The following is a 21,825-nucleotide window of genomic DNA, read 5'->3' as shown; positions in this document are numbered from 1 at the left end:
TCTTGGTTATACAGTGATTTGGGGGAGAATCAAATAAACCAGCAACTGATTGCTGGTTCAATCACAATTCTCTGTGTTAAGATGAAAGCAGAATATAGCTGCTATCATTATTGTATATACAGTCAGTTCTGAAATCTGACCCAAGCATCTTATCTCTTCCTAATATATTATTACTTTATAACTTCTAAAGAAAGAAGCTAGAAAGAAAAATTACGTGTGTGCTACTTGCCCAAATAAACAAAACTTACAAATATTTAAAGAGTTAAATTGAACAATAAAGTAGTCCATATAAAGATAAAAACGCAAATAATTTGTAAGCCAAAATTACATTTCACATGCAGAATTTGTAAATGAAGCATGTGGCCCAATTTGTTTCCTTGTGTTTAACAACATTGCAATTATTTTTTGTGAAATAAATATTAAAACAAAAATAAACTAAAAATAGATTCTTTGCCTCAGCTATTACAGCTGGAAAATAGAGAGTAAGGCTTTTGGTTGAGGTTTGCAATCATATTATTATCATTATTATTTTTGTACTTCAATTTTCTATAGATGACAAAATATTAACAAACTACGCTTCAGTCCCAAGCATGAAGAAGGAATGCCCCAAGCATAATCAAATATAAAATAATATCACACATACTAACATATACCATTTCATTGGCATTATCAATATTTGAAATGTGATTTAAAAAACAGGACAGCAAAATGAAGCACAATTTCTTTCTAAATGTTTGACATTTCTTTCTTGCCATAAACTTCATACACGGCCCACATTTCCATTAACTCCGTATTTTTACTAGAGTATTTCCATATTGATAATTCCTGCAAAAAAATATTTTCAAGAAAGATGAGATGAAAATGGCCTCTGTAGCATAATCTCAGTGGTGAATTGTTGTGAGATTTGTCCATTTTACTACTGAGAATTTTTTAAAGATATAGGTATTTCTTAAAAGATACTTTCTTTCTTGCCATAAACTTCATACACGGCCCACATTTCCATTAACTCCGTATTTTTACTAGAGTATTTCCATATTGATAATTCCTGCAAAAAAATATTTTCAAGAAAGATGAGATGAAAATGGCCTCTGTAGCATAATCTCAGTGGTGAATTGTTGTGAGATTTGTCCATTTTACTACTGAGAATTTTTTAAAGATATAGGTATTTCTTAAAAGATACTTCTGCTGGAGTTGAAAATAGATTTGTTAGTTTTAATTAGAAAAAAACACACTATAAAATAGGTCCAGGAAGCACTATTTGAAGTCAAAAGTCCTAACCAAATAGATATTGATCTGATGCACAATGGATTGGGTACCTAAAATGACATGATTAATCCAATTCACATAGCAGTTAAAACTTTGTAAAGTCTGTTAGACAAAACTCTATGAGGGTTTCAAAGTCTGGGGCACAATGGACCAGCAGTTAAAGCCATTGAGCATGTCAGCTGGAAAGCTGATGGCCCAGTATCAAGACTTGAGCACTGTAAAACAGGGTGAGCTCCCATTACTTGTCCCACCAGCAGTTGAAAAGCATGCAAATGCAAGTAGATAAATAGGTACCACTTTGGTGGAAAGAAAACAATGTTTCCGTGCATCTCGGCACAGTCATGCTAGCCACATGACCACAGAAATGTCTCCAGACAATACTGGCTTCCTTGGCTATGAAACAGAAATGAGCACTGCCCCCTAGAGTCAGACACGAGTGAACAGGAGAAACCTTTGCCTTTTATTATCTCTACTTTCAAACGTACTTTTAAATGTTACATTTATTACCCATCCCTACCAAATGATTTATAAGAAAATCTATTTAAAAAAATTATAAGTAATTTGCAAGAACTTACAAACTGTTCAGTCTTTCAAGGGCTGTCATATAAGTACCTTGATCATTATATCTAGAAGCAAGCACTGGCAAGAAACTAGTCACTGAAGCTAACAAAGATAAATTTTATCTAATAGGATTCTATACTATTCAAACTGAAATGCATCTGTGTTAACCACAAAGATTATTCCTGAGTACTGATTTGCTTTTGACTGTAGTCTCAATATTGATCTATGGATTGTTGTTATTTGGATTGTATCCAAATATGTGAATATAATCATGTATTATAAATTCTAGAAGCTCTTTTTGCTGCAGTCTGAGAATCAGGTGAATTTTCTTCCTGTTCTTCAGTTTCCTTCAATCTAAGAAACGTATCTGATTTCAGGAAGCGGTTGTAGCTGTCATATTTCATGAGGTTGAAAATCTGTATGGTAAGAAAAAAATACAATCTATTTGAAACTAAGCATCAAACAACAAGAAAGGTTTTGCAAATGAGCTCCCCAATTAATCAACAATAAATCTGTTAAAACAGTGCTAAAAAGAAAATATTCTGTTGCCTTAGCAGGATTTCCCCAATCAATGGTTCCCTTCAGGTATGTGAAATTGATTTACCAGAATTCATATCCACCATTAAGTCTACACAGAATCTTGGGAGTTGAAGTCCACATAGCTTGTGGAATCTAAAAACGAGCAAGACAATTATGGATTATGCTTTTCAAACGTGGCAAATAAAATGATAATTGAAGGATGTGTCAAAAGACTACATGAAAGACTACTTTTCTAACCATGTGATTTTTTCACATAAACCATCCAGTTTACAGGTGAAACTCAAAAAATTAGAATATCGTGCAAAAGTTATTTCAGTAATGCAACTTAAAAGGTAAAACTAATATATGAGATAGACTCATTACATGCAAAGCAAGATAGTTCAAGCCGTGATTTGTCATAATTGAGATGATTATGGCTTACAGCTCATGAAAACCCTAAATCCACAATCTCAGAAAATTAGAATATTGTGAAAAGGTTCAAAATTCTAGGCTCAAAGTGTCCCACTCTAATCAGCTAATTAAGCCATAACACCTGCAAAGGGTTCCTGAGCCTTTAAATGGTATCTCAGTCTGGTTCACTAGGAATTACAATCATGGGAAAGACTGCTGACCTGACAGTTGTGCAGAAAACCATCATTGACATCCTCCATAAGGAGGGAAAGCCTCAAAAGGTAATTGCAAAAGAAGTCGGATGTTCCCAAAGTGCTGTATCAAAGCACATTAATAGAAAGTTATGTGGAAGAGAAAAGTGTGGAAGAAAAAGGTGCACAAGAAGTAGGGATGACCACAGTCAGGAAAAGGCCATTCAAAAGTGTTGGGGACGTTCACAAGGAGTGGACTGAGGCTGGACTCAGTGCATCAAGAGCCACACACAGACGGATCCTGGACATGGGCTTCAAATGTCGTATTCCTCTTGTCAAGCCGCTCCTGAACAACAAACAACATCAGAAGCGTCTTACCTGGGCTAAAGAAAAAAAGAACTGGTCTGTTGCTCAGTGGTCCAAGGTTCTCTTTTCTGATGATAGCAACTTTTGCATCTCATTTGGAAACCAAGGGCCCAGAGTCTGGAGGAAGAATGGAGAGGCACACACTTCAAGCAAGATGCTTGAAGTCCAGTGTGTCCACAGTCTGTGTTGATTTGGGGAGTCATGTCATTTGCTGGTGTTGGTCCACTGTGCTTCATTAAGTCCAGGGTCAACGCAGCCATCTACCAGGAGATTTTGGAGCACTTCATGCTTCCTTCCGCAGACGAGCTTTATGGGGATGCTGAGTTCATTTTACAGCAGGACTTGGCACCTGCCCACACTGCCAAAAGCACCAAAACCTGGTTCAATGACCGTGGGATTACTGTGCTTGATTGGCCAGCAAACTTGCCTGACCTGAACCCCATAGAGAATCTATGGGGCATTGCCAAGAGAAAGATGAGAAACATGAGATTGAACAATGCAGAAGAGTTGAAGGCCGCTATTGAGGCATCCTGGTCTTCCATAACACCTTAGTAGTGCCACAGGCTGATCACTTCCATGCCACTCCGCATTGAGGCAATAATTGCTGTAAAAGGGGCCCAAACCAAGTACTGAGTACATATGCATGTTTATACTTTTCAGAGGTCCGATATTGTTCTATGTACAATCCTTGTTTTATTGATTGCATGTAATATTCTAATTTTCTGAGATTGTGGATTTGGGGTTTTCATGAGCTGTAAACCATAATCATCACAATTATGACAAATCACGGCTTGAACTATCTTGCTTTGCATGTAATGAGTCTATCTCATATATTAGTTTCACCTTTTAAGTTGCATTATTGAAATAACTTTTGCACGATATTCTAATTTTTCGAGTTTCACCTGTATATGCTGGTTTATGAACAAACATTTGTTATATTTTCTTATAACACTTTTTTTAAAAAATGTCATCAACTCTGCCTGTCACTTTTTTGGTCTTTCTTTTCCTCCGAACTAATTCATTCAAGTTTAAGGACCAGTCATAAGTCTAGTTTTTCAACATCATTGTAACTTTGAATGGTCACTGAAATAGTGGTCAGTAATTGAGACTATCTATACATTTTGCAACTATCTTTTTTCTCCATATCATTATATTCTTTTCCTCATTTCTGTAGCAATCACTCTCTTATATAATTTTTTCTTCGTACACAGGCTTTCTCTCTTCATTGTTGCACCCAGCAACCTTTTCCACATTTCCCAGTATTATTCCATAAATTAAAGTTTAATTACATGTGTACTACATAAATTACTGATGCTTCAGGATACTGAGTACAATATATAATGCCATAAACTCCATTGATAATGATATTGCTATTAATTCTTAAATAAACTTTGGGCATATTAAGGAGTCAACATAAAGTTGGTTCTTTTATACCATATATAGCTGCTGCAAAAATGCCAAAACAATATAGTCTTAAATAGAATTATTTATAGACAACATAAGCCAAATGGACATTTTATTAGCACATAATCAGTTGATTTAATCTCACAGTAAATCCACTAACTTTGTTATGCCTAGCAATAGCATCTAATTGTTCTTAGATCTCAATCCAGACTGTTGCATCCTGGAATGTCTAACCTATGAGCAACTGACAACATTAATGCAGCCTACTGGAAAGTCAAAATCTGTCAGTGATGAATAAGATGCACCAAAAATAAAGCCCCACAGATAATTTATTATGCAAATTACATTAAATGTTTGAAGAGGTTATTATTTTATTCTGAATATTTCTGTAATTTCTTCAGTGCTGTAACTTGAGATTTCCTGGTTTCCTGGGGCCTTAACTACTAGGCCTGATAGTTACCTGTAAAATTACCCAGGCTTGCTCCTTTTTTGTTCCCACAACAAGATGGTGAATGCATCGGAGAGTTATGGATAAATGAAAAGTGACAAGACATAATGGAGTGTGTGAGAGGGAGTGGGTGGAGAGGACAAGATAGGATAATACTCAAATCTGAGACAGAATAGATCTAGACTTAGAGAAAGAAAAGATGGAAAAGTATGGAAGAAATGGGATATTTTTGAGTCAGTGGAAACATTAATTTGTACACAGTGATAATATGCATTCATCAAAGAATCATGTGGACAAAAATATATAGGACTGCAGTAATTTATAAATATTTATATTAAATGCACAGATGAATAGAAGCAGTGTCAGCATGAATCTTCCAAAAGGAAAAGCATCAAGGTTTTAAGAGATAGGACAGCAACTTTTGAATATTCATTGTGTATATGCATTGCCCCAGCCATTGAAAATATTGCTCATGTTTTGTTTGACTGTCAAGGCCATGCTTTTCTTGCATTTAGATATTTAACATCCCTACTTGAAAGAACAACCCACTGGTTTCTGGGCTATCATGAGCAGAACTACTAAGTTTGTAGTTAAGGCAGCTGAGATAAAAAATCCATATCAAACAGATTGGGGTATTCTGTAAAAGTGATGTCTTTATCTGAATATTGATTCTTTGTGTTTACCAAATGTATATTTTATTGCTGTATTTTCTTTTATCTATTTTATCTCAGAACGGGATCTTGTATCTGGTTTTTGTTGTATTTTTGAATATGGGTGAAAGACTAATCAGTTAATAAACTATCTAGAATATACTTTTGCCATGCTTAACCAGCAATTATTTTAAAAAAACACAAATTCAAACAAATTATTCAGTGTATTATGTCATCAAATACAGTGTTTGAAATAAAGGAAAGATGTACATCTTTCACAAGATAATTAAGTTTCAGAATTTTACCTGATCTTGAAGTTTCTGAAACATCAGCGGGTGAGGTTTTTCCAGTATTGATTCATCCAAACGCGATTGTCCTTCTACATTGACTTGATAAGAAGCTTTATTTGACAAGAAATGTTTGTAAATTTCATTTGCCTTTGCTTTCATCTATGAAGAGAAGGACATCTTCACTAAGTACAGATACTGCCCAATACTACCAATATTAAAATATTTTGTATTAACTGAACATTATTCCACTTAAGCAGAGAAAAATTGCCTAATTTTCCTCCTGAAATCTCCCTGTCCCACACACATGTTTCAGATAGTCTGTCCAATATTAAAGGGAAGAGGAACCTACAGGAATGTAAAGAAAAGAGAACTGTATTCTATGATTAGAACACTATTCTAGAAATAAACCTAACTATAAACAGCCAACATAATCAATAAATTATTGTAATCATTGTTATATCCTACAACACTAATTATAGGCTGTGATAGCTGGGGTTTATGAATCTTGTAAGCCAAGTTCCACATTGATTATGATCTAGCTTTGTATTCAAAAAAGTCATTTGAAACAGTCTTAATTGTTGCGTATAGCTGATTCCTTGACTAAAAAGGATTGCAGCGGATTCATCCAATAGCTTTTGTTACAACAAAGATTATTACATGGTAAGAAAAACATGACGACTAAAGTAGAAAGTCAAATTTTGTATCCTATTGGAATCCTCATGACTCATAATTGTCCTTTGTAGAGTTAACAAAAAACAGAAGTTGAATATGAAGTAGTATGGTGTAATTACGGAATCATATTAACATTCATCTTGCTTCTTGCTATGTGCAGTTCTGAAATCAGCACTTTATCTACAACTTGATCAACCAGATTGCTGTTCTTTATCTTTATCTCTTAATCATACATCTTCATCTTTTATGAGACTATCTTGTTATGCAAGCCATCACATGCTCATTTCTAGAAAACTAGTATATACTCCAACAAATTTCATGTCACTGCTTGCTGGTATCAAGATATTTAGACCAGGGGTTGCCAACCTTTTGGACCTCAGGGACCACCAAATTCATAATTTTAAATGCCGTGGACCACTAATATGAATTTTGACTAACAGTGGCTTGCTGTCATTGGTGGGAGAGAGAGAGAGAGAAATCTGATCTAACCTCGGAGGGCTGGTGATGTTCTCTCTCTCTCTAACACACACACACACACAAATAAACAAACACACATACACACAGGTCCCTCACATCCTCCCACCCCGTCTGAGAACCTGGAAAAATCCCAAAAAAAGTCTGCAGGAAAATTCCCTACCCCGTTTTCCTACCGATCAATCAATCTTTATTTGGGATCGCAGGATACCGTTTCCAGCTCCGTTTTCAGGGGGAGAGAGAGAAAGAGAGAGAGACTTTTGCCTTCATGCAAGGAAAGCAGCAGAAGCCTCCACCAGAAATGAGTCTTTGCCAGTGCAGCCTCTTGGAGCAGAATGCCTTGCAGAGTCCTAAAGACTCATTTCTGGCAGAGTTTGGGGGAGAGAAAGATTTTTGCTGCTTTCCTTGCATGCAGCCAAAAGAAGAAGTGGAAAGAAGCAGCCTGGTGGCCAGGCGGGACGCGTGGGACAAGTTCCCTCCCTCCACCATTTCCCCCTTCCCCTCACTACCTCATGTTGTTCACAATGTGACACAAGCCTTGTGTTCCCATGGACATATGTGGGCAGCACAGCCTTGTGATCCTGCACAGCTTGGACTAATTGCTTTGGGGGTTGTTCTGGGGATGACATTTCTCTGCGACACACCAAAATTTTCTCACAGCCCACCAGTGGGCTGCAACCCACCGGTTGGCGATCACTGATTTTAACGTCATTCATCTAGGCTAGGTTTCTTAAACTTGGTAACGTTAAAACGTGAGCACTTCAATTTTCAGCATGTTGGAAACTGAACTGAAACCCACACTTCTTAAAAGTTGAGAAATCCTACTTTAAGCAGCATTTCCAAAATAATGCTTTTTTATTTTAAAAACATTTTTTTATTTTTACAGGGTTACATAGTAAAAATTGAATTGGCAAAAATATGAAATCAGTTCTTTATATTTCAGTTTATTTCCCAGAGAAATATAACATAAAATTGAGTTTACTTCTTCTTAAATCAGACAGCACTGGTCAAAAGGAAAACAATAGTAAGAAAATTCTAGAAAAACATATGGTAGTTTTAAAGTCATTTTAACATGCAATCCAGTAAACAAGTAGCAAAGGAAAAAAATCCTTGATGAACCACCATAATCTCAACAATCATTATATTTTTGGGATTTCTTGATCACTTCCCATCTGAATCAGTTTTGTGTGCTGTAATTATTATTATAGATGTAGATTGCATTGTTTTCTACGTATGTTCATATCAAGTGAAGTTCATCTGTGTTCTGCTTGATTTTGGAGTCAATACCTGTTTTTCATCTTGTATCTTCTTAAACTCTTCACAAGCTTGCCAGAATAAAACATTTTCTTCACTAAATTCTCTCTTTAAAAAGTCCTGGTAAGGGGGAAAAGAAGCTATTAAAATAAAGTACCATAAATTAGTAGTCAGCCTTTATTACTTTCATTTAAAGTTTTCATATAAAGAAAAAGATTTTCTTGCAAATTCAATTACAAACTCTTAAATATCTGTGTACAAAGTGTGAGTCTGAAGCAACATGCTGCTTTCTTGAATATCTGGCTTCAATGCTCAGAACCTCTTCAAAGGTTGTTACCAAACTGCAATTGTTATTATGGCATTACTGGAAAAATGGAATCACGAGAGATTATTCATATTACGGGTAACAATTTTTTTCAGGAACAACTTTACTTTATTTAAACTTTATTATTATTCATAACCACATTTATAAGGCTGCCAAAGTTATGCAATACCAATTCTAGGCAGCATATGACAACAAAAAACAATTAAGCCAAAAATATAAATAACATTAAAATATATATAATATATAAATAAAAGATAGAAAAATGGTGACCAAGTACTTAATGAAACAACCAAAGGGGAAAGCACTCACGTGGCCTCTAATTCCTAAAGAAAAAGTCAGATATCAACATATTTCCTAAAAGTGAGCAGAGTTAGGGCCATTGTCTATCAGATAAAACTTTTCAGAAAACAAGGGCAATTTTTAAAAAAGGTAGTTCTCAACTAATAACTACAACTGAGTGAAGTGAATTTTGACCCATTTTACGACCTTCCTTGCTACAGTTGTTAAGTGAAACACTGCAATTAAGTTAGTAAGTTAGTTGTTTACTAAAGCTGATTTCCCTATTGACTTTGCTTGTCAGAAGGTTGCAAAAGGTAATCACATGAACCTGGAACTCTGTAACCATCATAAATATGAAATAGTTACCAAATATCCGAATTTTGATAGTGACCATAGTGACGTTATAATTGTCATGTGAAAAACAGTCCTAAGTCAATTTGTTCAGTGACATTGAAACTTTGAACAGTCACTAAATGAATGCCTGTATGTCAAGGACTACCTGTGTATGTCTTCTGTCTCATAAGATGACAAGATTTAAAACCAGGAAATGGCAGCATACTACCCTTCTTCCTGCACTTTTCTTTGGAATGCAACCTTCATTGTCATTCAAAGGTCAGGTACTAAGAGTTCTGCACCTGGGTCCTAAAATCTTATATTATACTTCGTAGTATAACTTTATAGTACAACTTTTTCTAGTCGTTTTCATGCAACCTTGACAAGAGTATTAGAATTAGTGTAGAGGCTTAGCGATGGCTTTCAGGCAAATGTGTCACACTCCTGTTTACATAAGCTTGCACACTTATTTAACACTTCAACAATCATGAATATGAAATTCACACATCTTTCTCCGTGCCACTAAATACACTCAAGACTCTCAAAATAAATAACTTGCATATTGTTAATTCATGTAATGGTGAATTTAGGTTTGTGCTGTAAGTAATAATTAAGATACGAACCCTAAATTTTTTTACACCTTCTGGATCTTCTAGCAAACTTTCCAATGACTGAGCCCATCTTGTGGTTCCATTGAGGATCTGATGGCTACTACATGGCTTGCTATCATTGTCAGTTATTTCTGAAAAAGAAAGTAAATTATGTTTGTCTATTTAAACTTATAGCTGCAGAACTGTTTCTATCTCTATTAAAAGGCTGTGACACACCTCAATTAATTTGCAGTTTTGAAGAAGATAACCAACAAAGATAAATATATTTTGATGTCAGTCATTTAATCCACAATTAACTACAAATTTCAGGATTCAAGTTCAAAGGGTAGAAAAATATAATATGAATATAATCTTACTTGATATAAAGTAATGTCATATTTCTGCACTAATTATGTTTTCCTGTTTTATATTACCCACAGCAAAGCTATAAAGCAACACTATATAATATCCAAATGAGTAAACATGCTTATATGGCATATATAAGATAGTGAGTTTATTGAATGTGACTAAGATATCATTTTTTCCAAGTTTATAAAAGTAGGTAGACCTATTCAAGGAGCTTTAAAAAGGCAATAGTGTTAGATATTAAATATTTGCCTTGTAAACAAGTTGGAATATTTCCTAAAAGAGAATTTAAAGCAGAACAGCTACATAAATACACATCCATATGTTTTAAATATGTTTTCTATTTGGAAGAAAATGGGAATAATACTGAATTTTAAAGAAATTTGCACACTAAAATATGTAAAAAGATTCAAATTAAAGGAAAAACAGACTGTTTACTTGTTATCATTCTAGAATTTACTGGGTTAAAAATATTTAAAAGTAAAACAAACATTCTTAATATTTTGTTTTTATTTGAAAGTTGTAGAAATAACTAAATTGGATGAAACCTTCAACAAAATACAGTAGTGTAATTTTTACAATTACAACTTTCCAGCATAACCTTTCCCTTCCAATTTTTCCTGAATGTGTACCCTTAACATTTTGAAATATCCATTCCTCCTCAGACTTCATTTGACTATTATGAATTATCTATGACATTTTCAGAATTCATTTTTGGAGCTATTTTTGTACAACTACTATGTGCAATCAAGTTGGTGTTGACTCTTCGTGATCACATAGAATGCATGTTTTGGCTATAAGTCAAATCAACAGTGGTTCTACAGAAAGGGAATTCCAGAATTTGATGTTGCTATCAAGAGGACCCAAGCCAGCCCCTGCCAACTCTATGTCCCTCCCAATTCTGTGATTCTGTTAATACAAAACTGAAACCCATAAAGTGCTTTTTCAAAAGGCAACTGGACTTTCCTGGTTTTTTTCCTTAAAATGTTTCGCTTCTCATCCAGCCAAGAAACTCCAGTTGCCTTCTGAGAAAGCACTTTTGACCTGAATGATTGAGAATCTCCATAGACACAGTGTTAGTGTTTGGGATTAACCCTAGCAGAGTATTGCAGCAGTAGTCAAGCCAGGCAGCCAAAGCGAGAGTGGAAGGGCCCCAGAGTATACACACACTGAACACAAACACTTCTTTGTAGTTTAAATAGTTTTTAATCCATTTAGAGTTTAAAGCATTGTCATTCAGTCCATTAAGTCATTCACAGTATTTCCATCCAGTAGTACAGTCCAAGTTAAGAGTCCTTGCAATATCTTTATCAGCCGATAAAGATATCTTCTCCTCCTCCGGTGCCTCTCTCCAGAGGAACAAACGCTGGATATTCAGCAAGAAGTTCAAACAGTAGAACAGTAGAATTACGCAGTAAATCAGCAAACAGTAGCAAACAAGAACAGTTCAGTCACAGGCACTCACAATTAGTCGCAGTAAGACACAGTTAGTCGCAGATAAGCTTTCCAGCTTCTAATGCTTCCTTATATTGTAACTTCTAACCGCACCCTTAATCGGCTAATTGCCTGCAGCATTGTGCTTAAAGTGATAAGCACTTAAACCATGATATCTAAGTTTTATATATTTATTCACCCAAACCATATATTAGGTATCAATGTTATACCTAACATACTCCCCTTTGGGTGAAATAAATATATAATACCTTTACAATCTAACCCCATAGTTTTCACAACTCTCCTGGTGCTTACTGGCACCCTGGGCTTTAGTAAAATTATCGGCTAAATTGTCCTCCGACATACAGTACTCTAGCTGAATCATCTTACTTCTTACAGATTGTCTCACGTTTAGGTATCTTAGATCTGTATGCTTGCTCCTTGTTTTTACTGCAATATTTGTGGCCATTTGAATTGCTGCCTGATTATCTTCATGTATAATTATAGGATAATCCAGTTATACCTATATCAATTAACATTTGTTTATACATTATTAATTCTGTACATAACAGTGATAAACAGGAGAATTCTGCCTCCATAGTAGACAAACTTATATGCTGTTGTCTTATTGACTTCCAGCCTATTAATGTCTTACCCAGCATTATGGCTGTTCCTGAAGTCGACTTTCTAGTGTCTCTTTCTGATGCAAAGCTAGCATCCGCATAAGGTTGTGCAGGAATATGCACCCATGCTGGTGCACCAAATGTGTGCAGGTAACTTAGGTCAGGCTTCCTGCCATGCCACCTGGTGAATGGTATTTCACCTGTTGTTGTGTTAACAACGTTGTTCAATATGTTATTAGCACACATTGTAGCCTCCCCCACAAAGAATCAGGTAACCCAGAATCATTTAACATTGTTCTAACCATTGCCTGTAGTGTTTGGCCTCTTCTTTCAATAAAAGCGTTATGTTCTGGCCTGTATAGGAGCAGACTTCTTATGCTCTATTCCAGCTATCTTAAGTCTGTTCTGAAATTTGTTATTAATAAATTCGTACCATTATCTGTCACCAGGGTTATCAGTTGTCGTTTAGACTTTCTTTCCAGCAAACCTAAGCCAATTGAAAAATGTTGATATGTTTCAGTTTTGCTTTTCATTAAATAGCAAAACCCATATCTAGAATAATGGTCCAGAATGCTCAGTATATATCTAGCACCCCCATACTGGGTTTCTTTGGACCTATGATGTCTGCAAATACCACTTCTAAAGGTTCTTTTGTTTTGAAACCATTTAGCCTATTTGCAGGCAATACTTTGCTCTTATCTTCACAGCAAACATTACAACGCAAATATTTATCACAAGGTTTTAACCTTATTCCTTCAGATAACTCAACTGTACGTTTTAGCATTTTAAAATTTACATGCCCCAAACGCCTATGCAATAAATGGATACATTCATTATGAGGCTTTATATTATTAAATACAGTTTGTGCCTCCCCTTTCTTACTATTGTCTAAGACATATAATGTTCCATTTAAAGCTGCAGTTACCCTTTTGTTATCTTTTTTCAATTATGCAATTATTATCTTTAAAAGTAATTACATAACCTAATTTATCTAATACCCTTACTGAAAGCAAATTAAACATTAGTTGCGGTACATACAACATTTTTATATCCTGGTTTATGCACGGACAATGAGCAAAACCTTCACCTTTCGCTTTAAGATTCCAGCCATTGGCAAGAGATATATGTTGAGAGCTTTTAGACATTTTTATAAATTTTGTCTTATCTCTTGTGATGCAGTGGGATGCGCCACTGTCAACCACCCATATATCATTCTTCACATCAGAGTTGCTAAACGTGGCTAGTTCAAATGCTTTCTTTGGCTTTTTACATTCTGGCTTTTCTCTTTTTGCAGAATCTTGCCAAATGTCCTCTGCCTCCACAATTAAAACACTTTTTAATTGTGTATGCTGTTGAAGATAAATTATCTTCTTCCAGGTGCTGTACTTTGCTAATCTGGTTTCTTTCAAGCTTTGAAGATAATTTCTCTTCTTTCTTATCTTCTCTCAGCTCGTCACGCTCACGCCTTCTTCTGGCTTCTTCTAATAGCCTGCCTGTTATGTCGGTTAATGAGAGGCTTTCTTTTGGCAATACCTCTAACGAAGTCACATATTCATCATAGCTTTGATCTAATGAAGATAATATGATGTAGACTTGTTGCAGTTCATTAAATATAAGCTCTTTTTCTTGCAATTCTTGAAAAATGCTCTTCATACAGTTTAAATGAACTAACATATCTCCATTCCTCTGAAGATGCGTTCGAAAAAGCTTCCGTGTAAGATTTATATGTGCTCCTACACTGTCCCGAACATAAATCTTCCTGAGGTTCTCCCAGCAGTTTGCAGCATTTTCTTCTCCACGAATATGGACAAGCTGCTGATCACAGAGAGTCAGTCCTATGATGCATAAAGCCTGCTCATTCTTCAGTTTAAAGTCTTGTAACTTTTCTTTATCATCATCATCAGCAGGATCCCAGCTACTCACATCTGGTGGGTTTGCTATAATGTCCCACAATCCTTCTCTGCGTAGAAGTAAACTACATTTCATTGACCATGAAACATAGTTTGTTCCATCCAGCCTGGATATCATGGACAGTTGTGACAAATTTACTTGTGCCATTACTCTTCAGATATTTTGACTATTTTTAAACTAATTAAAACAGTTTGTTTTTTTACAGTAATGTGCAACTCACACCAACTCTCTCTGCTATATCCTGGTTAGTTAGACTATGCTGCTGGGCCCATAACCAATGTTAGTGTTTGGGGATTAACCCTAGCAGAGTATTGCAGCAGTAGTCAAGCCAGGCAGCCAAACGAGAGTGGAAGGGCCCAGAGTATACACACACTGAACACAAACACTTCTTTGTAGTTTAAATAGTTTTTAATCCATTTAGAGTTTAAAGCATTGTCATTCAGTCCATTAAGTCATTCACAGTATTTCCATCCAGTAAGACTCACTAGTATAGTCCAAGTTAAGAGTCCTTGCAATATCTTTATCAGCCGATAAAGATATCTTCTCCTCCTCCGGTGCCTCTCTCCAGAGGAACAAACGCTGGATATTCAGCAAGAAGTTCAAACAGTAGAACAGTAGAATTACGCAGTAAATCAGCAAACAGTAGCAAACAAGAACAGTTCAGTCACAGGCACTCACAATTAGTCGCAGTAAGACACAGTTAGTCGCAGTAAGACACAGTTAGTCGCAGTAAGCTTTCCAGCTTCTAATGCTTCCTTATATTGTAACTTCTAACCGCACCCTTAATCGGCTAATTGCCTGCAGCATTGTGCTTAAAGTGATAAGCACTTAAACCATGATATCTAAGTTTTATATATTTATTCACCCAAACCATATATTAGGTATCAATGTTATACCTAACACACAGAACTGAAATATTCTTGTCAAAGATGACTAGCCGCATTTAATACTTGTAAGGCTTGGGCTACCACAACAGAACTGAAAAAAATCTGGATAATCATTAAATGGCAGCAGATACATGAAAAGCACCAGTGCTTCTCCATTCTTATTGCATCCAGGATAGCTTTCTGGCAACCCCGTTTAAGACTTCCTGATTATTTACTTTATTTTTCTATTGAACAATTCCTGAATGCCAAGAACTGTGATTTAATGAAATGGTTCATGTTTTATTTAGAGCTAGTTTTTGATTTTCTGAGGGAAATGTCCACTGACCATTTTCTGAGGGAAATGTCCAGTTTTTGTTTAATCTCCAAAAAAAAGATCTTTTTTGGCGGGGAGCCAGCATTTATTTCGGAAAAAACTGCAGCCATAACTATGGGACAGAACATTTTTCTAGATGTACATTAGCTTGTTTTTACTAAAAATGACAAATGTTTGATTTGTAATTGGGCTTTACAACAGGTTTTCCTTGTTACCTTTTAGGAAGAAGCCACATGGTATCCAAAGCAGAACATCCAGATTCGGTCACAGTTTTGTTCCATATAGTATCAACCTTGTGAACTCTCAAGGTTTCTCTTTCTGATATGTATTCAAAATGGACAACCAGATCTTGAAAGCTTTTGAGTATGTCAAAGGGATGGCGCTAATCTAATTTTGGTGGGGGAGGGGAGAGAATCTATCATAAATTAATCAATTAGTTTCATCTGCTGCTTTATTAAGCCAGATTCTTAGTAGCTCATAATCAGAGTAAAGTCCGAAAAACTAATATAATACAATAACAGGGCAATCCTGGTGTAGAATGTTCAATGAGTTATGGTTATTACTAGATACAACTGAATTTTAGAACCCTGGGGAAGAATCTCAGAGCTTTCAGCTCAGCGAACTATTTAAATAATTAAAGTACACTTTGGTTGCTTTTGTTTCTCTGCAGGCACTCTGCAGTTATTCTGCCTATCTTTTCTCCTCCTCCCCACCCACTTTGTGGTAAGAAATAAAAGAAGCAATATAAAAACATGGGCGCGTTCCAAATGGAAGATGTCATCTGAGCTTCCTATTAAATCCTATGTTTAAGCAGTTTTAGCATATCATCTCTGATTTTTTTCCTCTGCAACATCAATTAACAAGCAAACAAATAGACAACTAGTTAATACTACTTGTTGGACTCCTAATCAGATGAATTTGTCCCACTGCTTTCAGCGGAAATAAAATATATATCCTACTCAATTAGCGTAAACAGCTTTGTCCCTTTGCTTTTGTTGTCTAAATAAGACCTCTACTTTATTTAAGTTATAAAACAGACTAGCTACAATCTTTATTGCTAACATAACTTGCACAATATTTCACTCTCTATTCACAACTACCTCTGCAATTTGCAGAAAAGTGGTAAAATTACACCCACATATGAAACATGATATATATATTTATCAAACATACAATGCATATTTATCCAAAACAAATGTCTTAACCATAACATCTATTTACAATCATAGAAACACATTTTATTGCTTGAAATAAACTGAAGCTTGAAAGTAACAATCGAACATGAAAATAATCCAGGGCCCAGAAACAAAGAAACGTTACTTTCCATAGTCAGGTTTATTTAATTTTAACATGCAATTTTTTAAATACTTGAGACAATCCTTGACTTATGACCACAATTGGGATTGTATTTCTGGTCATAAGTCATTCCGGATGTTAAGTAAAGACAACCACATGGACCGCATTTTATAACTTTTTTTTTTGCCTTTTTGAGCAAATCTGCTGTGGGGTTGAGAAAACATGGTGGTCATAAGGGCAAACACCGTCTTCCAAATGGCAAAAAATACCAGAAACTGGTATTGTGGTCATGTGATCACAGAATACCATAACCCTTCTTAAAGATGAGCCTTTAGCCAAACTCCCAAAATGCAGTCATCTGATTTTAGGGGATTAAGCACATTTTACGACAACCAGGAGTGCTTTATGAGTTGTAAAGCATCCTTTCTAGGCTGTGATAATTTTGAATGGTTGTTAAGCAAGTGGTCATAAGTTGATGTCTACCTGTATCTGCTTCTAAAGTACATATTTCTGTAATTCGTGTTTTAAATCTGTAGATTTGCTGAAATCATTTTCTTTGGAATCATAGGTTTCAACTTTTAACTAAAAACATACAGAAATTTAGATGTTATATAGGTACACAATAGATAAGAAACATTTTCAGGCAAGAAGCCCCTGTGTAACAAGAAATAAACCAGGTTAAAATTACACATTTTTTTCACCAAGCAATACTGATGCCCTATGATTTATCTTCAACACCTTTCAGCTACAGCAGCCCAACCGTTACTTATAAGTTACTGCATTGCTATAATTTAACTTGACTAAACTAAACTATATAATTTGTCAGATCACTGAATATTTATGAGTAAATTATGTGATCTCTATTATTTCCAAAAAAAAACGATGTTTTTTTATCTAAGTTTGGTATTTGGGAACAGGAAAACCAATCTGGACCTAAAAATTATAGTAAGTGGAAAAAGATTCAGAGAACCACAACCAGAATAATTAAGTATTTGAAATAAAGACAGGCTGCAGAATAAATCACTGAGACTAAAGAAAAGATCGTAGAAATAATAACCACCTTCATAACTCAGAAAAGTTTTCTGGAAATCTAAATAAGAATGGATCTTATTTAAGGTTACTTGTCCTGATATATGCTCCACAGACAAAAATGAAGAAATGTCTTGCATACTACAGACAGTTCAGTAATGGACAGTAACTTTTCAGAAGCAAAAGGTAAAGTCTCCATCAAACTGAGTGATTTCTGGTGATAATTTAGGGTCACAGGTAATGTTTTGCAGCAATACAGAAGTAGCTTGATGTTGTCTTCTTTTAGGAAACTTTTTTTTTTTTGTTTGCAGTCCAAACTATATCCTGGAGATTTCCTGTTGCTCTCATCCAAATCATGGCAAACAAAGATTAGCTTAAACTTTAGCTTAAAATAGATAATAAATCCATATTGTTAAAATGCTGTATATAAATACTTTCCAAGTAACTACTTCCCAGCCAGATTTACTTTTTTGGGGTTTCAATGATCATATTCAGGGATCCTAGAACAGATCATGTTAAAATCAAAGCACATATCATTTCCACCATTGGATGAAAAATACAGTAATTTATAAACAAAGATATGAAATCCAGGATGTGCAGATAAATACTGAATAAATACTTCCAATATCCAGTATTATTGTTAAAGGTTCATTGTTTCAAGCTATTCAAAACAAACTGATGCATTCAACTTTTACAAAGTTCAACAGAATCCTGAGAACGCAATCTTGAGAATGGCTGGACTTTTTAATTTGGGATATGAAACATATTATTTTCCATGCAGAACAGTACTATTCTGTATCCGGGATGTGGAAAATTATTCCATCATTCCTGGAATAATTCCTTCATCTCTAAATATTTTCATACTGCAAAATTGATTTGCATAAAAAGATGGAACTCCAGGAATTGAACAAAAATAAAAGTGAACTGAAGCTGCCTCAACAGGAGCCAGCGTCTGCTCTTCGCTGTATTATTTTGTATTACCTTTCTGATTCGTGCTGACTATTCCGAGAAATATAACATTAATGGGATATTTCCCCGTCTGGAGGAGCAATCCAATCTGTTTGATTCACAAGGAAAAGAGTAGAGTCTCATTTTTATCTTGCATTTCTTGCATGCTCCTGAAACCATTTCGGTATCTTTAACTATGCAAGACTATGCAAGAGCTCTCAGCTCCTCAGTGCGTGCTTGTCTCTTTCCCTCTTCCTTTTTTTCTGACTCGTTTGTACCAGTCGGTCTGAAAATCCCACCCTGCCAAATGGCAAGCCTCCTCAGCCTTCCTCTTTCGGGTGCAAGACTTCCCCTTGCGTTTGCTGACTTCAGAGAGCGAAAAAAAAGCGGGATGGAAAAAAAACCTAGCAATCATAAATCTGAAATATTTTTATATTTTTATATAAAAAATAGCAATAATGAACCAGAAGAGCAAACTTAGCAGCCGGCGAGTCAAGCCCAGGAGTGCTAATCCACCTCTTTTTCGCACCGAAAAAAGCCACTTTGCAAACTGCAAACCTACCCTGATCCGAACCCCCCGCTTGCAAGAAAACTAGCAAAACAGCCCATGCTGCAAGGCTGGGACTGTCGCGTTTTCTTTCCAACCCATCATCAACACATCTCTCACTATCCGCAACATGTCAGCAATCCCCCACCCGCTCTAACGGCCCCTCATACCTGATGGAGGCCGCTTTCTGCTGAGTCTGCTCACCGCCCTGGTGAACATCGCCGGCGGTGAGCAGCCCTGCGAAGAGTCTGGGGGAAAGGAGGCGTATCCCCTCAGCCTGAAGCGCGCTCTCGGCAAGCGCCCTCCACCTCGCTGCTTATGGGAGGCGCCTGGCGCGGCCCTGGGAGCGCAATCATCTCTGGCGCGCGTCACGCCCGCTCTCATCTCCGCGGGAGAAGACGGGCTGGGAGCCAGTCGCGGCTGAATGGAAAGCTCGGCCCGCCTTATATTTGGCGGGAAGGAGTGGTCTTTGGGCCCGGCTTGCTAGCGTTCCGGCCCACGTTGAAGTTTTTGAGGCGCCTCTGCCATTCAATCTTCGATAGATCTGGCGGGTCTCCACCGCTTATAGTTTATGAAAGCGTTAAACGTCTGCACGCGAATCTCTTTGAACACGCGTCTTAACGGCCTGATGGGTTCACGGGATAGCGGTGGGTAGGACGGTGCATGTCAATGGCAGGTCGAAACGGTCTGCCGAGACGATGCACTTTCTCCGCGGTTTGCTTAGGTACATTGCCTTCATGGAAGCCGTACGGAACTGTAGACTTGAGTTGCGAAATAAAGTAAACGAAACTGTCGTAAATTAAAATTGCCCCGAAGACAACTGAGCGTGCTCATTTAAGCAATTACAGATGGGAAAGATATATCATTGCAGCAGTATTTTGCTAGCTAATTTAGATGGCTGCATTTTATAAGAGGTATACTTCCTACATCTGTGGTAAAACTAAAAGATCCTGTAAGCATTAAATATAATGGAAACATGATTACTGCATACTTTTCTTGCAGCTAACCAGAATTTAAGATAAATAAATATTGCTTGTATGATTGCTTACAATATGAGATAAAATATACTGTTGCTCCTTTTGAAGCAAGGTCAAAAATGAAATAAGATTTCTAAAAGATTTTTAAAATAACACAGTAGCTACCATAACATCCAAGTGATACTGAAGAGTGCACTTTAATAGTTAGAGTCCCCAGAAATGAATAAATATTGACAGAAAAGGAAAAGGATAAAACTTCTTAGAACATTGTATTTCTAAGGTGTGTTGACTTTATGTACAATACATACACACAACAGTTGTTTTACCTCATCAAACAACTACAATCAACACTGACTGGTATCGCTCCTAAGGAAAGAAGAGAATGTTCCAATATTGTGCCACTCAGTACCAAAACGATATTATGGTTGATGGTATTGAAAGTCGCTGAGAGACCATGTAGAGCAAGGATAGACGCAGTACCCCCATTTTGCTGATGCCATAGATCTTCCCAAAGAATGACCAATGCCATTCTTATCCCATGTCCAGGCCTGAACTCTGAAAGAGGTCCAGATAATTCATTTCATTGGGATCTGGTGAAGCTATTATATGATCATCTTCTCTACAACATCCCCCCCCACCAAAAAAAAGGTTGCACATTGAACAAAAATTCTTTAGTATGGTGGGATCCAGCAATGATTTTCTGAGGAGGGAGTGAACCAATACCTCTTTGAATAACCCCCTCTTTCAAGGATGAATTGACCACCACCAGAACCAAGCCATATGTCCATCACGGGAAGTCTTAGCTAGCCAGAAGGACCTGAGTCTAAGGAGGTGAATGAGCTTGCGGTCATAAGGACACTGTCCATTTCATCAGTCCCAACAAATTCAAACCATTCTCATAACAGGCAGGACAACCCCAGGCATTTCCACTGCACCCACACCATAATTGGCATCTTAACTGGGAACAAATTTTGAATGATTTTGTCCGATAGACACTAAGAAAATCTCTCCACCCACCCTTGCAGGTGAATTGCTAGTTTCTCCTTGCCCACAATGGCTTGGTTTGGGCCACCCAAAACAAGGCCGCCAAACAGCAATCTGTGTAAGCAATAAGGATAGAGAAATAGTTCCATTTCGCTGTCCTTACTCCACAAGGTAGGCCTTAATAATGGCTCTCACTCATGTTCAGTCAAATTCATGCTTCGCTGACTTCCATCACTGCTCCAGATACCCCATTTTCCTCAACTGCACAGAGCAACAGGATCCGTGGGAAAAAGAGGTTGCACGAGTGCAATCTGATCTAAGACCACAGCTGCATCTTCATTTCAAGCATCAACTAAACCTCAATTGGACCATGCATCAGACCATCAAGAAACCCCACCCCTCAAATCTCTCTGGAACCCTTACGGTCCATTATTCACTGATGGTGGACCAATCTAAGAGGTCCTGCCTCTCTGAAGC

The 21,825-nt window shown here is 36.5% G+C and overlaps 1 protein-coding gene across 2 annotated transcripts; it reads right to left on the bottom strand.

The window, feature by feature from the left end:
* Nucleotides 1-960: 960 nt before the first annotated feature.
* RGS10 (regulator of G protein signaling 10) lies at nucleotides 961-19,886 on the bottom strand. Of its 2 annotated transcripts, XM_026669820.2 has the most exons (6): nucleotides 19,558-19,886; nucleotides 10,067-10,185; nucleotides 8,540-8,626; nucleotides 6,122-6,265; nucleotides 2,432-2,499; nucleotides 1,141-2,243 (listed from the first exon to the last, which is right to left on the bottom strand). In XM_026669820.2, coding segments are annotated over exons 1-6 (633 nt in total). In that variant the 5' UTR covers nucleotides 19,772-19,886; the 3' UTR covers nucleotides 1,141-2,242. The 2 variants fall into 2 exon arrangements, with proteins under 2 accessions (XP_026525596.2, XP_026525605.2); XM_026669811.2 differs by lacking the exon at nucleotides 2,432-2,499 and having other exon boundaries at nucleotides 961-2,243; nucleotides 19,558-19,878.
* Nucleotides 19,887-21,825: the final 1,939 nt, after the last annotated feature.

The sequence above is a fragment of the Notechis scutatus genome, chromosome 4, assembly GCF_049901735.1.
Source record: "Notechis scutatus isolate UNSWTSFEM ecotype Mainland chromosome 4, rNotScu1.2, whole genome shotgun sequence".
NCBI lineage: Eukaryota > Metazoa > Chordata > Lepidosauria > Squamata > Elapidae > Notechis > Notechis scutatus.
This window is presented reverse-complemented; position numbering and strand designations above follow the sequence as displayed.

What these genes read in the sequence shown, in the direction of transcription:
- RGS10 (XM_026669811.2), bottom strand. Translation starts at nt 19,771, where the DNA reads ATGAGAGCGGGCGTGACGCGCGCCAGAGATGATTGCGCTCCCAGGGCC. An exon ending in AAGGTGTAAAAAAATTTAGG is followed by an intron (nt 8,627 to 10,066) that starts GTTCGTATCTTA and finishes CCCCCTTACCAG; the next exon opens with GACTTTTTAAAGAGAGAATT. An exon ending in AGATACAAGATGAAAAACAG is followed by an intron (nt 6,266 to 8,539) that starts GTATTGACTCCA and finishes TTCTCTTCATAG; the next exon opens with ATGAAAGCAAAGGCAAATGA.